Source organism: Arachis hypogaea, chromosome 8 (assembly GCF_003086295.3).
Source record: "Arachis hypogaea cultivar Tifrunner chromosome 8, arahy.Tifrunner.gnm2.J5K5, whole genome shotgun sequence".
Taxonomy (NCBI): Eukaryota; Viridiplantae; Streptophyta; class Magnoliopsida; order Fabales; family Fabaceae; genus Arachis; species Arachis hypogaea.
The window spans coordinates 15,043,552-15,060,261 of record NC_092043.1 but is presented as its reverse complement, the minus strand read 5'-3'; the positions used below and the strand labels follow the sequence as shown (position 1 = coordinate 15,060,261).

The 16,710-nt window shown below is 36.1% G+C and overlaps 2 protein-coding genes across 6 annotated transcripts; one reads left to right on the top strand and one right to left on the bottom strand.

Moving 5' to 3' along the window:
* Positions 1 to 4,372: 4,372 nt before the first annotated feature.
* On the top strand, positions 4,373 to 9,711 carry LOC112706264 (protein CLT2, chloroplastic). 2 transcript variants are annotated; one of them, XM_025757469.3, is made up of 10 exons: positions 4,373 to 4,834; positions 5,367 to 5,512; positions 5,970 to 6,007; positions 6,978 to 7,093; positions 7,554 to 7,653; positions 7,733 to 7,768; positions 7,916 to 7,963; positions 8,471 to 8,594; positions 9,059 to 9,184; positions 9,330 to 9,711. In XM_025757469.3, exons 1-10 carry the CDS (start codon positions 4,464 to 4,466, stop codon positions 9,485 to 9,487), a joined length of 1,263 nt encoding a protein of 420 aa, XP_025613254.1. In that variant the 5' UTR covers positions 4,373 to 4,463; the 3' UTR covers positions 9,488 to 9,711. The 2 variants fall into 2 exon arrangements, with proteins under 2 accessions (XP_025613254.1, XP_025613253.1); XM_025757468.3 differs by having other exon boundaries at positions 7,913 to 7,963.
* Positions 9,712 to 11,026: 1,315 nt separating this feature from the next.
* Positions 11,027 to 16,110, bottom strand: LOC112706263 (uncharacterized). 4 transcript variants are annotated; one of them, XM_072200749.1, is made up of 9 exons: positions 15,559 to 16,110; positions 13,923 to 14,017; positions 13,745 to 13,832; positions 13,134 to 13,313; positions 12,861 to 13,043; positions 12,589 to 12,762; positions 12,340 to 12,491; positions 12,084 to 12,210; positions 11,027 to 11,443 (listed from the first exon to the last, which is right to left on the bottom strand). In XM_072200749.1, the coding sequence occupies exons 2-9, from the start codon at positions 13,991 to 13,993 to the stop codon at positions 11,432 to 11,434; spliced, it is 987 nt and encodes a 328-aa protein (XP_072056850.1). In that variant the 5' UTR covers positions 13,994 to 14,017; positions 15,559 to 16,110; the 3' UTR covers positions 11,027 to 11,431. The 4 variants fall into 4 exon arrangements, with proteins under 4 accessions (XP_072056850.1, XP_072056848.1, XP_072056849.1 ...); XM_072200747.1 differs by having other exon boundaries at positions 11,027 to 12,010; positions 15,559 to 16,109; XM_072200748.1 differs by having other exon boundaries at positions 11,027 to 12,010; positions 15,658 to 16,106.
* Positions 16,111 to 16,710: the final 600 nt, after the last annotated feature.

Genomic DNA, 16,710 nt, shown 5'->3' with positions numbered 1-16,710 from the left:
GCTTGGGTCTTCTTCAGGACCTTCTTGGGTAAACGACCAATCCGAAGTCATTGCATCGAGATTCAACCTAGTGAAATGATCCGGTCGGTCATATGGTCGAGAAATGGCAGGCTGTGTCAGAGCAATTTGTGTGTCACCATAGTAGTTCATCTCCACTTCTTCGTCACCATCATCAGGGATTTCAGGTGGTTCTTCGTTAGCATCATCTCTATCATCGGGGTTGACTTCATACTGCTCCATCATCGGATCTTTGATAGCAGAACCGTCATGACTTTCAAGACCGTTGTCCATTAAGTCAATGTTACGAACTTCAACATTAGACCCCTTCTGACTACCCTCAGGCGGCATATTTAGATCCACCATGGTCCTTCTGATAGTTCGTCTAACAACTCCACTCGTCAGACTATCATCGACAGTATCTGCAGATGATCCTCGGCCACCAAAGTCAACAAGAAAGACGTATAATTCCAACAGATGAATATTGGTCCATCGGTTGTGCCACGACCTTATAAGCCGTACGTCCTCGTCGTCGCGCAACCGGTACCTAATTCAAAGCAATAGAAATATCGCTCACAACGATTATCTAATAAATATACTAGTAACAGAGACAAAGACAACACAACTGTATTATACTTTTTATAAAATAATTGCTGTTACAGTGGGAAGATTCTAACTTTAAGAGTTTTTCTTCTAACTCTTTTCGTCGCTCTATTTCATTCCTCAAGTTCCTCTCTGCCTCTCGCTGTCACTCTAACTCGTGTTCCAGCTACTCCAGACGTCCTTGATGGCCGTGGACCAATCCCATGAGTTTAGCCGCGTGGGGTAGTCCTTCTTTCTCTGATTCACGTCCCTCGAAGGAGTTTACCTTTAGGTTTTTTAACCCAGAGGTATCTTCTCTGTGCTGGCCGTCCGCCTCTTGGTGGAGGGTCATGTCCGCGTCATTATTTCCAATGTTCAGATTTTCCTGTTCTGTATCAGTCGTGGCGTGGCCATCTTCAGGTGAATTGTCCGCCATCGAAGGTTGATCTCTCGGGTCCCTGGCAACGGTGCCAATGTTATAGTGGGTAACCAGAGATTTATGGGCTGGACTTGTTAAATTGGCCCAATCGTTTAATGGAAGAAGCCTTCGAGCGGGTTCGCGCCTAGGAGCCTCCTTCCGACTTATGTATGAGAGAGAATGGGGGTGGTACCTGCAAAGATACTCTGATGCCTAAGTCAGCAAGGGTCTAAGCAACTTTAGAGAGTATGGGAACTTCGAGATACCTGAAGGATGTCAGTGTACTTATAGTGGTGAACCCATAACCACCGTTGGAGTGGTTCCGTCTTTTTAGGAGGATAATCGTCCCTTTATCTTAGGGAGGTTAAGGTTTGACTCATAGAAGGGGGTTGAGAGATTTTAGTGACAGTTACTTATTTGAATGAGTATTATCTGCCAACTAATCTTTGTCCTGACTTCTTTCTGGCGGAACTTATGTCAAGCCCGACCTCTTACGAGGAGGTCGGTTGCGGGAGAAGGCCAATCTTGCGGATCGGGCCTCTAAGTAATGTTTGGATCTGGGTCTTGTAATTAGGCCAGGGTATGAACAATTGCCATCAAACTCGGTTGGATATCTGTAGTAAATTTTTTCACCCCTTTTAGCAAGGTTTTGAAAACCGGACCGGTCATCAAACCGCTCTAGTCACTAGTTCACTGCTTTATTGGTCTAACCGGTCCAACCAGTGGTTCAACCGGAAAAACCGTTTTAGAATAAAATAATAAATAAATTATAAATAAACATCCTAAAATATCTTCTAAATTTAAAACACTATACAAAAAATCATCAACCAAATTCATATGATCTTATCAAAATACAAACTCAAAAGTTAAATAGTAAAAAAATCTAAATATTAAATTTTGACTTTGAGGGTTAATAGGATCACTTAACACCTCAGATTCTAATTTAGAAATGTCAGGAGACAAAGGATTATCAATTTCAAAAGAATGTTGAGCTAGTTCAGTTAGAAAATGTTGATCATTCTATGGTATTATGCTAACTGAACATGAACCTGAACCTTGCAATATGACCTTTTCGGTTTAATCTTAGGTAGTGTTGCATTCATCTGTTGTAATAGAGATCTCTTAGCAATAGATTTTTCTTGTTAAGCAAGCCATAATCGGGATCTAGTGTTGTTTCCAAGTTGAGGGATCAACATAACAAGTAGTCATTGAATAAGAAAGCATAACATATCACCAACTACCTATACATTTTGACTCTCCTTCCACTACCATCATCATCATTCATCAATTTATTTATATATGGCATTGGTAGGTAGCTACCTTACTCATTCAGCAACAACCAGCATTTGATTTGATTTCCATTTTTAGCATTCAGCAACAACCATTACAAAACAACAGCATAACAACAACAGTGCCATAACAACAATAGCAGCTTAACAAGTCATTAATCACAAATTCCAAATTCAAAACTAGAATCCAACATCACATTGCTTGGTTTGATATCTCTGTGAACAACACACTGTTCCCATTCTTCATGAAGACTACCATTTGGCATATACTCATAAACAAGAAGGAACTCACCTTGATCATGGCACCAACCTATGAGTTGCACAAGATTCCTATGCCTTAACCTGCTGATGACTTTGACTTCAGTTACATACTCTCTTTTCCCTTGTCTTGATCCACTTGATATCTTCTTAACAGCAACAACCAAATCTAGATCAGCAAAGTAGCCTCTATACACTGCTCCAAATCCACCTTGGCCTAACTTCCTTTTTGGGGAAAAATCATTAATAGCAAAGACAATCTCTTCATAAGAGAATCTTCTTGGTCCTGCTCCTCTTTCAAAATCATCAATAATAAAGCTCACCCTCTCTATTTTGGCATCCTTTTTCTTGCTCTTCTATCTTTTAAATATCACACAATCACAGTGCCATAACAAAACAGCAGCATAACAACAACAGCAGCAGCTTAACAAGTCACTAATCACAATGAAGAATAAAAAAATCCTAAACAAGACCATATCTAAATTCTGCCTACAGCATTCAACAATATTGCAACAAACAAATTAGAAGTCATCAGAACCAGTAAAACACTATCAGCAACTGCCATCAAAATTGGTAAAATACTATCAGCAACTGCCATCAGAACCAGTAAAATACTATCAGCAACTGCCATCAGAACTATACATACAGAACCATACAATCAGAACCATACATAAAAATTTGCAAATTTGTAAAATTTCCACCATTAGCAACCAGCAAATACAAGACAGAACCAAAAGAAGAATTGAAGAACCAACCTTCAGAACCAACTTGAAACAGTTGAAACCAAGATCGAAGCAGACTAGGGTTCAGTGAAGAAGAAGAAGAACCAAAAAATTGAAGAAGAAGACCAAACATTCAGTGAAGATGAAGACGAGAAGCCACTAACCTGGGTCCGTGCCGAGAAGCCAGCGAAGATGAAGAGCCGGGACCTACCGAGTTACTGGGTTCCGGACACGGGGAGGAGGAAGAAGCGGCGGTGCTAGGGACCTGGGACGCCGGCGGTGCTGAGGACCTGGGTTGGGCGGCGACGATGGAAGGCTAGGCGGCTAGGGTTTCTTCGATCAGAGTTCTCTGTTCTCCAGTACATGAATGAATGAATGATTGGGGGAAGACTGAAGAGGGGAGGGGAGGGGAGGGGGGAGGGGTTGGGTCATGCGTGGATGATCCGTTTGTTTTTTTTAACAATTTTAAAACGGCGTCGTTTTCTCTGAACCGGCCGGTTATCAGTCCGGTCCAACCGATCGGTTCTCGACCGATTCGACGATTTTCCAGCAGTTTTCTTGCGAGCGGTTATAAGGGGAGGATCGGACCGCTTACGTTGTCGGTTCCCAGTTGAACCGGTTCGACCAGCCGGTCTGGTCCGATTTTCAGAACCTTGCCTTTTAGATTCTTGCTGTCCGAGGGCATGCAATATCAAATTCTTCAAAACTGTTAAACTGTTAACTTCCGGTGTCATATACGTAATTATCGGTTGGTTTGATCTAAAGACAATTGAACCTTTTTCATCATACACTATTTCACCATTATAATGAATGGATAACAATGGATTTCCTGACATCATAGCAATATTGTTAACAATGAGGAAGAAAGTAATTAAAAAAATTGTTGCCGCTTGATCTCAAACAAGCCTGCTTTTATCTCCGAACTCATCATAGAGTTCGCCGGGGACAGCAAACTCTATAAGTCGGGGGTGCGGCGAGCTTGGGTGCAGCAAACCTGCTCTTAATACAAAAAAAATTGTATCCTTAAAAATAAAGCTAAAAAATCTTTTTCGAAAAATAATTAATTTTTTTATTTTATAAATAAAAAAAATCCAAATTTATTCCTTCCTTTTTGGAATCGAAGCTCAAAGCAAGAAGTGAGAGAAGTAAGAACGGTTCCATTACCGTTGGCATTTCATTTCTCTCCGCAAAAACGCCATGACGCATTCTCTAACGTCGTCGTTTCATTCCTTCTTCTTCTTCCCTCCTTCTTCATCATCCGTACAACTCAACACACCAAAGCTTCAACTTCTGTTACCAATGTCATCAAATTCTCAACCGCTTCCCCTCAAATTCTCTCACACAAATAGAACAAGAACCACCACCAACAACAACAATCGCCACAAGATTCGAGCTTCGTCCTCAACCGATGATCCTTCACCATCTTCATCAAGTGCGACGAATTTCGTTTTGTTCAGTTCCGCTGCTCTAACTGTTACATTGGCGGTGGCTAATCGTGTGCTTTATAAGCTTGCTCTCGTTCCCATGAAAGATTACCCCTTTTTCCTTGCTCAGTTCACCACATTTGGGTAACGCTTTTATTTCTCGCTTTCAATTTAGTGTCTTTCCTCTGTTGCTGTTTTTGCATTTTCATTTGCTACTTTTCACTGCCAAAATTCTGTTTTCGTTATTAATTTTACTTTTGGGGTTTATGTTGTGTCTCTTTAGAGTTATATATATAATGTTGTTTGATCATTCAAAGGTTATAAGGATTTGAGAACTGGAGTGGGACCGTGCTAAAAATTTGATGATAAAGTGGGTGTCCAGTGTCCACACATATTATAATGGTTTGGTCGTTTGGGTTAAACAATGTTGTGTCTGATAGATGATTGGTATAGAAATAATATTTTGCCCTCATCCAATCATTATTCACATGAAACAGAAGTGTTATTAGTTGAGAGTGGAGTAACAGTGTTTTCTTATAATGTATAAAAACGGACATAGCATTACTTTTATGTCAAAAATTCATGCATATAAAACAAGTCTCAATTGATTGGTAGTATATCAGAATTAATTTCTTCAGAATAACTGTGGTTTGTTGTATCTGTGTCATGTATGCAGGTATGTGGTTGTGTATTTTAGCATATTGTATATCAGATATAGGGCAGGTATTGTAAGTGACGAGATGCTAGCCATTCCGAAACTTCGCTTTCTGGCCATTGGGTTTCTTGAAGCTTTGGGTGTGGCCACTGGAATGTTTGCTGCAGGTACTCATTCTGATCCTTCTTTTTATTTATTTTTTTTCAGGTTTAATTTTACAGTCTTGTATCTTTTTTGAGGATAAGCTTGCTTTGTTGATATCTAACTATTATAGGCAACATGTCTGTTTAAATTGTCTTAATTGGGTATCTAAATAGCATGCTGAATAGATTTAAGCTGCACAACTATGTATCTTTTTTGAGGATAAGCTTGCTTTGTTGATATCTAACTATTATAGGCAACATGTCTATTTAAATTGTCTTAATTGGGTATCTAAATAGTATGCTGAATAGATTTAAGCTGCACAACTATGCTTATGTCACTTTTAGTAGTAGGGACTAGGGACTAGGGAGTAAGTGACTTGTTGCTGTTGGTAATGAAACAATCGATAAGCATAGCCTTACTGCCTAGTGCCTACATGTTTGCCTCGATATTTATGTATTGAATGTTGATTATGTTCTGCAGCTGTACTTCCTGGACCAGTCATACCCGTATTGAGTCAGGTATTAAATATTTAACTAGCTCTTGTCATCAAAGAAAGAGGGTGACAGAATACATCGGCCCTTGGTTTTATACATCTGTGAAGTTTATTTTGACATTCTCATTTGTCAGGCATTTTCTGGGGCCTCATTTTGGAAATTTTCAATTTGCTTCCATTAGTTGCATTTATCAATTACATAACCTTCTAAATCTTAGCATTAGCAATGACATTATGTAAGAGAATTTGATGTTGATCAACTTGTAGCATCTTAGAAACCAATACTCCTAAATGCGCTTTAGCTTCTTCCTAATAAGAAATGGTGTTATTTTTCGTACTCTTTCTTCCGTATTCGAAAATACTTTACACAACTAGCACCTCACATTTTTATTTATTCTGTTCTGTGTCTCACTTTGATGGCATTATACCTAAACCATTTTATCATCATAAGTCTGCATAACAGTAGCAACTGTAGCATGTAGCACAGTAGCAATCACTCTCAGTGACTGGGAGGCTGTTATTATAAAACATAGTGCAGCATGTCTTGAAAATATTCTTGGATTTGACCATTAGCATGTTTGTCCTGTCTTCTTTGAAAATAATCTAATGGAAAGAATATTGCTGAAATACCATAGCTAGAATGTTTGAGATAATATTATGGCAAACAATTTTGAATTGTTCCTGATGGCCAGGCAATATTTGATATGCATCTCCTTTCAATATTTTTTCATTCATGTCATTTGAGTATTTAAATGGATGGGATATTGTTCATTTCTTATTGCTTTTTATCATTCATCCAATTTTATTTTTTCTATATTGTCTGCATCTTGTTGGGAGAGAAAGGGAGGAGGGGGTTGTGGGGGGGGGGGGGGTAATAGTAGTGAAATCTTATCACTTTTACACTTTCTTGGGGAAAAAAAACTACTTATCTATTGTATGCATTTAAAATTTAAAAAAACAAAGCATGCTTATGATCTATTTCTCTTTTTTTCCAGACTTTTTTAGTTTGGCAGCTAATGATTTCTGTTCTTCTCTTGGGGAGAAGGTACTCAATCAACCAATTGGTTGGATGTTTACTTGTAGCTAGTGGAGTTGTGGTGTCTATTACAAGGTATTTTGACTTGTATATGTGGACAAATACAATTTTCTGATCAGTACACTCCATATTCATTTTCTTGTGTCTGAGTTCAGCATCTAGGTCAAATGAGTTTATGTATATTTGTTATTAATAGTTCATGTGGGAATGGCTTGTTTTCATTTGGGCACATCAGAAATTGTCTTCTTCAAATTTCAGATCTTGCATAATTGATTAGTGAATGAGCTTTCACGAATGATATTCTTCTCAAAATATCAGAGGTTTCTGATCCCCTTCCCAGTTTAAAAAATTAATGAATTACTTGAGATCAGTTTGTGTATGCTTTTCAGTTAATAGCTGCAATAATTGTTGTCTTTGGATTCTGGTTATTGGGATACAAATCTTGTGCAGTTAGTGCCTAGACTCTGATGTGTAATTCTGCTTTCACTTCAAATGAAGTGGGCTCCATCTGATCTTTTGTCTCCCCTAATTGCAGTGGCTCAAACACGGGTCAGATGCTCTCTGAAGTTGAGTTCTTTTGGCCAGCATTGATGATTGTTTCCAGTGCTTTTCAAGCTGCGGCTTCAGTAATCAAGGTTCACTCATAAGTAGTGTGTGTGTGTGTTTTTTTTTCCGGCTAACTTGTAATAATCTTTTCATTTCATGTGTTGACAGGAGTCTGTTTTCGTTGATAATGCCATTCAATTGAAGGTAATTATTATTATTATTATTATTATTATTATTATTTGGGTTTTGGGGGGCGGGGTGAGATGCAATTTTAAGACCAGTTGACCTTGTCTTCAGTTGGCATTTCATGTATGGGCATGATTTGACGTATGACTTGTTCACCTGCAGCAGAAGTCACTAGATATATTTGTGGTCAATTCTTTTGGATCTGGCTTTCAGGTATGACTTGCTGTAGTACTAGAGATGATTTAAATGCAATATGAATTGCAGTTACCTACCGTGCCTTCCAAAATCCATACATTTCGCTTTTAGAATACCAAAATAACTTGTAGTTTTCATTACTATTTTTGGTTTATTGGACCATATGCTTTCCCTAGTTGCACTCAAAATAAAATATTAATGTGAATAGGACCATTAGTTTAATATTCTATTGCTTCTTTTCAATTCATCCCCTATAATTTCAATAGTTACACCATGAGGTAAGGTTATCTGAAATTTCATGATGAAAAATTATATGGCTTATACTCAATGTTTGATTTCACTATCTTATGGATCACAAATGAGAATTTAATATCTTGCACGAAAAATCTATTAAGTTTTCAGTGTGCATTGAGTTTGAGTCCATAACACTATTTTATTGGCATTTCAAGTTTACTTTTGGACTTTTTATGTTTATTACCTAGAAATTGAGGTATATTTATGATTGGATTCTGGTATATATTGTAGGCTCTGTTTGTACTTCTTTTTCTACCTTTACTTTCTAACTTGAAAGGCATACCATTCGTTCAACTTCCTTCGTATCTTAAAAGTGGAGCTGGTTGCTTTCTGAACCTTGGAACTCATAAATCAAGTAAGCTCTAATACATTGACCGGAATTGATGTACATGCCTTGCCCATCATCTAGCTTTTAGAACACTATCAGATTATGTATTATGAGCATGGCATTTTTTAGTGTGCATTCGTATTATCGTCTACATTCCAATTTCACGTTATGTGACTTAAATCTCACCGAAAACATGGGATTCTGATGTTAGGATCTCCAACTGCAATGTGGTTCACCAGGTTTCATATCATAATTTTATAACCTACCCTATATGGTGGAATCATAATTTTAGATGTTTCAGATCAGAATTTCTTAAATATGCCCAATCTAGATAAAAAAAAGAGAGCTTGGTGGCAACAAAGTCTCATGACTTTCATTACATCCAATCAATCAAAATGAGAATCTATAAGCTCTTCTTTCCCGTTAATAATTTGTTCGAAACTTTCTTGTCCCAAGTTGTAATTTGGCCACTTCCGTTCATCATGTCTTAGGCTGTGACGGTGCTCCCTGGCTTCCCCTGCTTTATATAGTTACCAACTTGGCATTCAATATATCGTTGCTTAACGTGGTAAAAACCTCCTCTGCAGTTGTTGCTTCTCTTATGGTAATGTTATCAGGTAGATGCTCTCTTTCCCTCTCTGAATTCTACTAATTAGTTACTTTAGCATTGCATAACATTCCAATAAAATTTGTTGCCTGTCTTGTGGACATCTTGATTTCTTTTTTGAACATATTCAGCTCATGTTTGGTTATGATTTGCAGTGCCGATTTCCGTCATCATTCTTTCCCTTCCGTTGCCTTATCTTCCCGAGGGAACAAGCCTGAGCCCAGTTTTTGTAGTTGGCTGCGCCATCCTTGTATCTGGTCTTTATCTGTATAACACAACCAGAGCTGCCAAGAATAGTACTAAATCTGATTGAAGCACATCCGTTCCACAAAACCATTACTGAGAAGTAACTCCCAAACTACCAAGCAGCCTATCTACTCACTCAACTATCAGTCTTGAGGCAATCTATCTTGGTGAAATGTATTTATTGACTTTGTCCAATTCTACGTGTACTCATGTACAGTATTTTTTACTAGTATTATTTTTTGGATTCTGATTAGTGTGAGGTAAGATCAGTTCAATTTCTATTTCTCTTCACTGTCTTTGTCTAAGCGATTGGATCATTTTTTCATTGTAGTCTTTTGTTGAATAGTTAAGTTACATATGCCACATAAGCTCCGGAAGTATACATTTAACAGAAAAGAAAAGTGTTTTGGGTGGTGTGGGTTCTTTTTGTGTTATTTTCCCTTCTAAGTCTGTCACTATGGTTGCTTTGTTCACAAGCAGAGAATATTGAGACATGAATATAGAAGCACAATCGTACTTAGTAAATAAAATATGAACAGAAATATTGTGTTAATATATTTTACACAGAGGCATTGGACGGAAACAATTTTTTTTCTCTTGTATTGTCACTTAATTTTTTGATAATAACACTTTTTACCATTCTATTTTTTTTTTAATTTGATGTGAAAGAAAAAATAAAGTAAATTATATTTTTTATTATTTATTATATCTTATATTTAAATTATCACTAAATAAAAACAAAAATATTAATTTTTGTGTTTCTTTTCAGTGTATGAAGTTGGATTCCTGACCATAAAATTATCGTTGGGCATGTTCTTTTACAAAGTGCATTCATGATTAAAAGCCTCCGTATACTTGTGTTTGTTCTGTAAAATGAAAAAGATCATTTTCTGCTTTTTTTTTTTTTGCATTATCATTTTCTCTTTTGTTCATGTCTTCCATACTTAACATGTGCCATTAGTATAAAGTATAAACAACTACGAAGTAACAACGTAATATATATATGTGTTTGTGTCGTCATGTAACTAATAGATACTTTTAACCCTTTTTTTCCTGTAACTTTATATTTGAGATCAAGGATGATCAATTTATATACAATATCTTTCCTTAGTAGACTTTTAATATGACAAATAAAGTTATCAAAATTCACTTAAAATAAGTGGAATTTATTATATTATAAATTTGAACTAATAAATTCGTTAAAAGTTTAGTCGCAAATTCACTTGAACTAGTCGAATTTAAATAAGCTTGAATTATATAACTCAATTAATAAATTAATAAATTCGTTGAATTTACTCACAAGTTTGCTTTAAAAACCTAAACTTTGTAAAACTCTTAATTTGAGGGTTTAATAATCCATTTTGTTATGTCAGTTCGATGCTAAACAAAGCGGTGACCCCATGTTAGCCCATGACCTAATGTAAATGGCAAAACATCACATATGATGTCTTTTTTATTTTTTTGGTCAGGGATCACATATGATGTCTAAAAGCATAGAATACTCCACCAGTCCTGGAAATATAATGCGCGGTAGGTCCACAGTCAAATTCATGCTAAGTTCCAAATTTGGTCGCAAATCAATAATAGCAAAAAAAAAAATAAAAAGTAAAAGAAACACCCATTTCATTTCTGTTACAGTCTATTGACTCTCGCGATAAACTAAATATCCAATCCTACCTTTCAATTTAGACCTTTCAATTTAGATAAAGATGATGATGATGATGATAAGAATTACAACTCAAATGGCATAATCTCTTCATACTCACCTAAGAAGTCGTGGGTTCGAATCTCCCTATATTTAGTAAAAAAGAAAAAAAAAAGGAGTACGGAATACTAAAATCTAACCCACTTTGAACACACCTCATCTGAAACAAAATGATCAAACTAAAGAAGAAAAATTCTCCAAGACCAGCTCTTTCCGCCATAGATTCCTTTAGGTTGAAAACTAGAATTACTTTTTCCGATTCCCAGATAGCAGTTTTGTTTAGGACGTGTGCCTTTCGTTGTTTATTCAATGTCTCCTCTGCAAGGAAGCATAAAATTGTTAGTCAGATAGTAACAGCACAATACTAAAATTTAACATATTAAATTGCAATTGGGATAACTCCACCAAATCTGACATAGTAGATAAATGGAAAAAGGCGGGGATTGAGGTAATATATACTGCAAGGCTACGTTTGTTTCCTGGGACTGGGACTGAATATTGTGTTTGGTGATTTTCAGTCCTAGGACACAAAATTTCAATCCCTTTAGTATCTCAAAAAAGTGAAGACACAGGGAACTAAAATTTTTACAAACGAAAACTGAAACTTTTTTAACATTTCTTTCCAAAAATACTCTCATTTAACTTTTCAAATTCCAAATCTACACTTCAATGTACATATTTATCTTAAACCAAATATGATACTAAGATATAACTCAATTCAGTACATTTTACACCAAACACAATATAGATACTTAATTTAGTCTCTATCTCTCAGTCTCTGTCATTTAGTCTTTGTTTCTCTTTCAAACGCAACCCAAGTGAATGTCAAATATAACTGGGACTGTGATGAAATTGCATAGATGAACTACAACCACCGGAGTTCAACTGAAATAAAATTCTACATGTTATTAGTTTTATAAAGTTTGAAAAACAATTTCAAAGTATTAAAAGTACATGCCTTTCGCTTCTTTAGCTTCCCATTTCTGCTGCCTCCCTTACTGGAGCCCATTATATCCTCACCACCTTTATTTTCAAAGGGCAATGACTTAATTTCATCAAAGAAACTTTCTGTAAGACCTTGCATCCTGGTACAGAATAGAAACAGATTCTAAGTAGGGAAAAAACATGTACATAAATGAAAACGCATGCATAAACATTCAATGAAGACAGCAGAAAAATCTGGCAAGCATTCCTAATCCTAACATTCATCATACCCATTTCTTGATTTCTTCAAGTATTTCTCTCTCTTCCTCTCCTGTCTTGTTAGAGGAACACGAGTGAACAACTCTTCCTCTTGCTGAGCACGCTCATCCATCTTGGCAATATATCTATCAACTTCTTTACTATTTCCCTCAAATTCTCTTACCTGTGAAAGTAAGCAGCCCGCAAAGAAAAAATCACTATGTAACTCATTAATTCATTACGATCAATAACAAGGGAAAACCATCACAACATGGGATCACCTCCTCAGGTCTTTCATCCATATCATCCATCAATTCCCTGATAAAATGACTTTGCTTAGCTTGTTTCAAAATCTCTTTTTCCCTTCTCAAGGCATTCCTTTCTTGCTTTGAAGTTCTCTCTAGCTCCATGGAAGCAGGGGCAAATCTCGGAGGACGATATACATCATCACCATCCTGCATTCAAGAATCAAGTTATTAGGGAAAAAAATGGAAGAAGTTGGCATCATATTGTCATCCTTCAGCATATCAAATCAACAATTTTACCCGCTCACCTGAGCTGCTAAATCCGATTTGCTAACAAGCATGTCAGGATTCGGGCGATACTTTGACACATCCTCAGCCTTATCAGACGCAACCCCCTCCTTCTCACTTGGAATCTCACTTCTAGTGGCATTTTCACCAACTTTCATGAGTTTCTGAATTTGGTATTGTTGTTTTTTGTCAATTGGCCGAATCTGCAACAGAAACAAAGATGTCAAACTCCTAAAATGCAAGCATTACAATATTAAATATACAAAGGAGAAAGAGATAATATAAAACCAGACCTTTTCTAAAAATAATCTTATCTCTACAATGCTTCTAACAACTGGATGTTCTTCTAATGAAAACCCCTTCGCCTTGCGCAACAAGTAGTAAACAAGGGATTGGCAATAGTTCAAAAGCAGCAAATTTTTAGCTTCAAGATAACTGAACCCATCTGCTGTAGGATATTGATCCTCTTTCACCTGATACATATCCAAACATGGTGAAAACAGAAGAATTAAAGTTGTACATCAAATTACTTGTTTTTCCCATTAACATATCTACTAAATGCTATTAAAGAGTACTCGCTACCAACAAAGTATAGTATCATCAAATTACCCATGAAACACCGGTAACAACACCGACTTGGATACGCGGACATACTGAAATTATACAATAACAACACACAAACACTGAAACACCGGATATATGTGTTTATATTTTCAAGATTTATACAAAAGTCAAGCATTTATATAAGTCAAAACTATCAATATTGACTACTAATGACGTGTATCATGTGTTGTGTGTCTTTGATAGCAAGTTACTTTGGATAGTAAACTAAGTGCTATGAAATAAAATTCAGTATATATTTTTGAGCAAAATTAATGGAGTGAATATTCCATATGAATGGAACCTTGGCAGTTAAGGATTGGATTTTGCGATTCACGGTGTCGAGTCCTTCCTTCATTTCTTTCAACAACGCAGCAAGATGAGGCGCTTCTCTGAAACCACGAGTCAATGAAGTCGTTATTATGGAGAACAATAGAGAGATCGATTGCATCGTACGGAGAAGAAAAAAGGAGAGAACTTACTTTTGATTTGCATCATAGTTTGCAGCGTTCTCTATGCTTGAGAGACTGGTTCTGAGAACCGGACCGGTCATCGAACCGTTTTAGTCACTGGTTCACTGGTCCAACAGGTAGTTCAACCGAAAATACCGTTTTAGAATAAAATAATAAATAAATTATAAATAAACATCCTAAAATATAATTATAGTTTAATATAAATTTTAAAATATCTTCGAAATTTAAAACACTACATAAAATATCATTAACCTAATCCATATGATATTATCAAAATATAAACTCAAAAATTAAATAATAAAAAAACATATCTAAATATTAAATCCCAACATCATGATTTATCAATTATCAAAATCCGCAAGAACTTGTTGCAAATTTGCTTCGGTGGATTAGGATTAACAGCATCATACGAAATTAATAAAAGTTTTATTAATCTCTATTGGATTAATACCATTATCCATAACTGAAATTAATAAAAGTTTTATTAATTAAAACAATTAAAAACCAGCCACAGCACAATGAAAAATAAAAAAATTATCAACATGACTATATCTAAATTCTGCCACCAACATTCAGCAACAAACAAAGCCAGCAAAACCAGCAATAATTAAGAGCCAGCAACTACAAATCAAAGCAAAACCAGCAACTACAAAACAAAGAAGCATCCATAACCATATATGAAATTAAAGACTAGCCACAGCACATTGAAAAATAAAAAAATTATCAACATGACTATATCTAAATTCTGCCACCAACATTCAGCAGCAACAAAAAGAAATAAAAACAGCAGGACATTCAGCAGCAAAAACTCCATTACCAACAGCATTCAGCATTCAGCAACAAAAATTATCATTCAGCAACAAACAGGGCATTCAACAACAAAAATTGGCATTCAACAACAAAGTGTCATCAATCAAATCCATATGATCTTATCAAAATACAGTCTCAAGTTAGATAGTAAAAAGAAATATCTATAAATTAAAAACCAACATGAAGATTTATCAATCATCAAAATCCATAAATTAGAAGAACCTTGTGACTGACTATTATTCGAACTAGATAGATTAGGATTAGCAGAATCATTTGAATTAGGAGGATTGGCAGACGAATTATTACTCAAACCGGCATTATCAGCAGCTGCTTCTTGATTAATATTTTCATCCATAACTAAAATCAATAGATCATAATCCAAATTAAAAACAGCAACAGAACGGCTAGAAATCCAATAATCATCCATAAGACCATAGAACAAAATCAGTAACAAATCCATTACTTAATTTCAGGAAAAAAATCAGTAACAAAAACACATATTAGAACAGAATCAGTAACATATCAGAAATCAATCACTAACTTCAGAGTTCAGATTCACAAATCCCTAATTTCAAAAATTGCATATTTGAATAATTTGAAATTTCAGAGTTCAGACCACTAAGTTTGACGGAGAGAAATTATAAAAGCTAGAAATTATAAAACCAATCAGAAATATGGTTAAAGCATTTCATCAAACATGTTGAGTGCGGTAAAATTAAAACGAAATAAGAAATTCCAAAGCTTAATTTCAATGTGATAGAGAAGAGAACAAAACTACTGTAACTTTAATTTGGTCTATGAAAAAATCCAAACCACTACCAAATCAAATAATTACTTATTGTAGTAGAAATCAGAAGTTGCAGAGTTTGAAGAAGAGTATTGGTGTTGTCTGTTGTGTGAGTGTATTGTCTGGTTGCGGGTTTAGGGAACTCACGGCGGGGACAACAGAGAGCAGTTCGACGGCTGAGTGGAGCACGCGGGTTGGTCGCAGAGTTTGAAGCAGAGCAACGTGGCTTCCAGACGAACGCGAACTCGAACGGTGAACAACGAGTGAACGCGAACGGTGAACGCCGAGCGAACGCGAACGGCGAAGAACGCGAACGAAGACGCGAACGTGAACGGCAAACAAACGGCGACGGAAGCGCGGCTGAGCAGACAGACGACGGACGCCGAGCTCGAGGAAGCAACCGCGATCGGTGACAGCGAACAGGGGTTGAAGACTTGAAGGACGAGGGAAGCTAGATGACGGATGGCGAATTTTGAGTAAGACGGACGGCGGCAGTATGCCCCTCCTTGTGGCGGTGGTGTAGGCTTACAGTGCTAGGGTTTTGTGGTTGGGTTTGTGTGATTTCTCTGACTGAAAGAAAGAAAGGGAGAACGGGAGAAAGAAACGAAGGAGCTTCCCTTTTTGTGTAAATCGGTCGGGTTCCGGTTCGGTCTGACCGTCCGGTTTTTTTCGGTTCAACTATTTTTTGCCAGATTTTTATATTGTCACTTTGTCAGTTTTATATGTCTGATCAGACTGTTAATACTGTCAGTTCACCGTTAAACCAGTCCGACCAATCAAAATAAATTTTATTTTTTTGATTAAAAAAGTCTTTTCTAGATAAAAATTTCTTTTCATTTAAGTTGAAAGAAAAGTAAAAAAAGAATAAAAAGAAAATCGTTTGATTTACTTTTTTGAAAGATTGCAATGAAAATAATATAAATTTTGTTTAATTCTATTGTAATATATTTTTAATTTTATTCTATTTTTATTCTCTTTTTCGATTGGAAATCTTATTGTTGGGTCAACTCTCTTCTTTTATTTGTCCATCCGGTCCAGTTTTTAGAACAGGGGTGTGGCGGATGAGTACGGAAACCAGAGACAGGGGCTTAGCGAGGGTTTTCAATTTTCTATTTTTCTGTTTTTTGTTTTTGGTCATATCTTTTAAAAAAATAAAAAAAATAAATAAAAAGGAGAGTTTTGCGGGGTCCATCTTATCTT

Excerpts from the sequence above, each read along its gene's own strand:
- LOC112706263 (XM_072200747.1), bottom strand. The coding sequence starts at position 13,993 with ATGACCGGTCCGGTTCTCAGAACCAGTCTCTCAAGCATAGAGAACGCT. Across the intron at positions 12,763-12,860 it reads AATCGGATTTAGCAGCTCAG|GATGGTGATGATGTATATCG; the intron begins GTGAGCGGGTAA and ends TCTTGAATGCAG. Across the intron at positions 12,011-12,083 it reads GGAAGCTAAAGAAGCGAAAG|TTGAACTCCGGTGGTTGTAG; the intron begins GCATGTACTTTT and ends ATTTTATTTCAG.
- LOC112706264 (XM_025757468.3), top strand. The coding sequence starts at position 4,464 with ATGACGCATTCTCTAACGTCGTCGTTTCATTCCTTCTTCTTCTTCCCT. Across the intron at positions 4,835-5,366 it reads GCTCAGTTCACCACATTTGG|GTATGTGGTTGTGTATTTTA; the intron begins GTAACGCTTTTA and ends TCATGTATGCAG. Across the intron at positions 9,185-9,329 it reads TCTTATGGTAATGTTATCAG|TGCCGATTTCCGTCATCATT; the intron begins GTAGATGCTCTC and ends TATGATTTGCAG.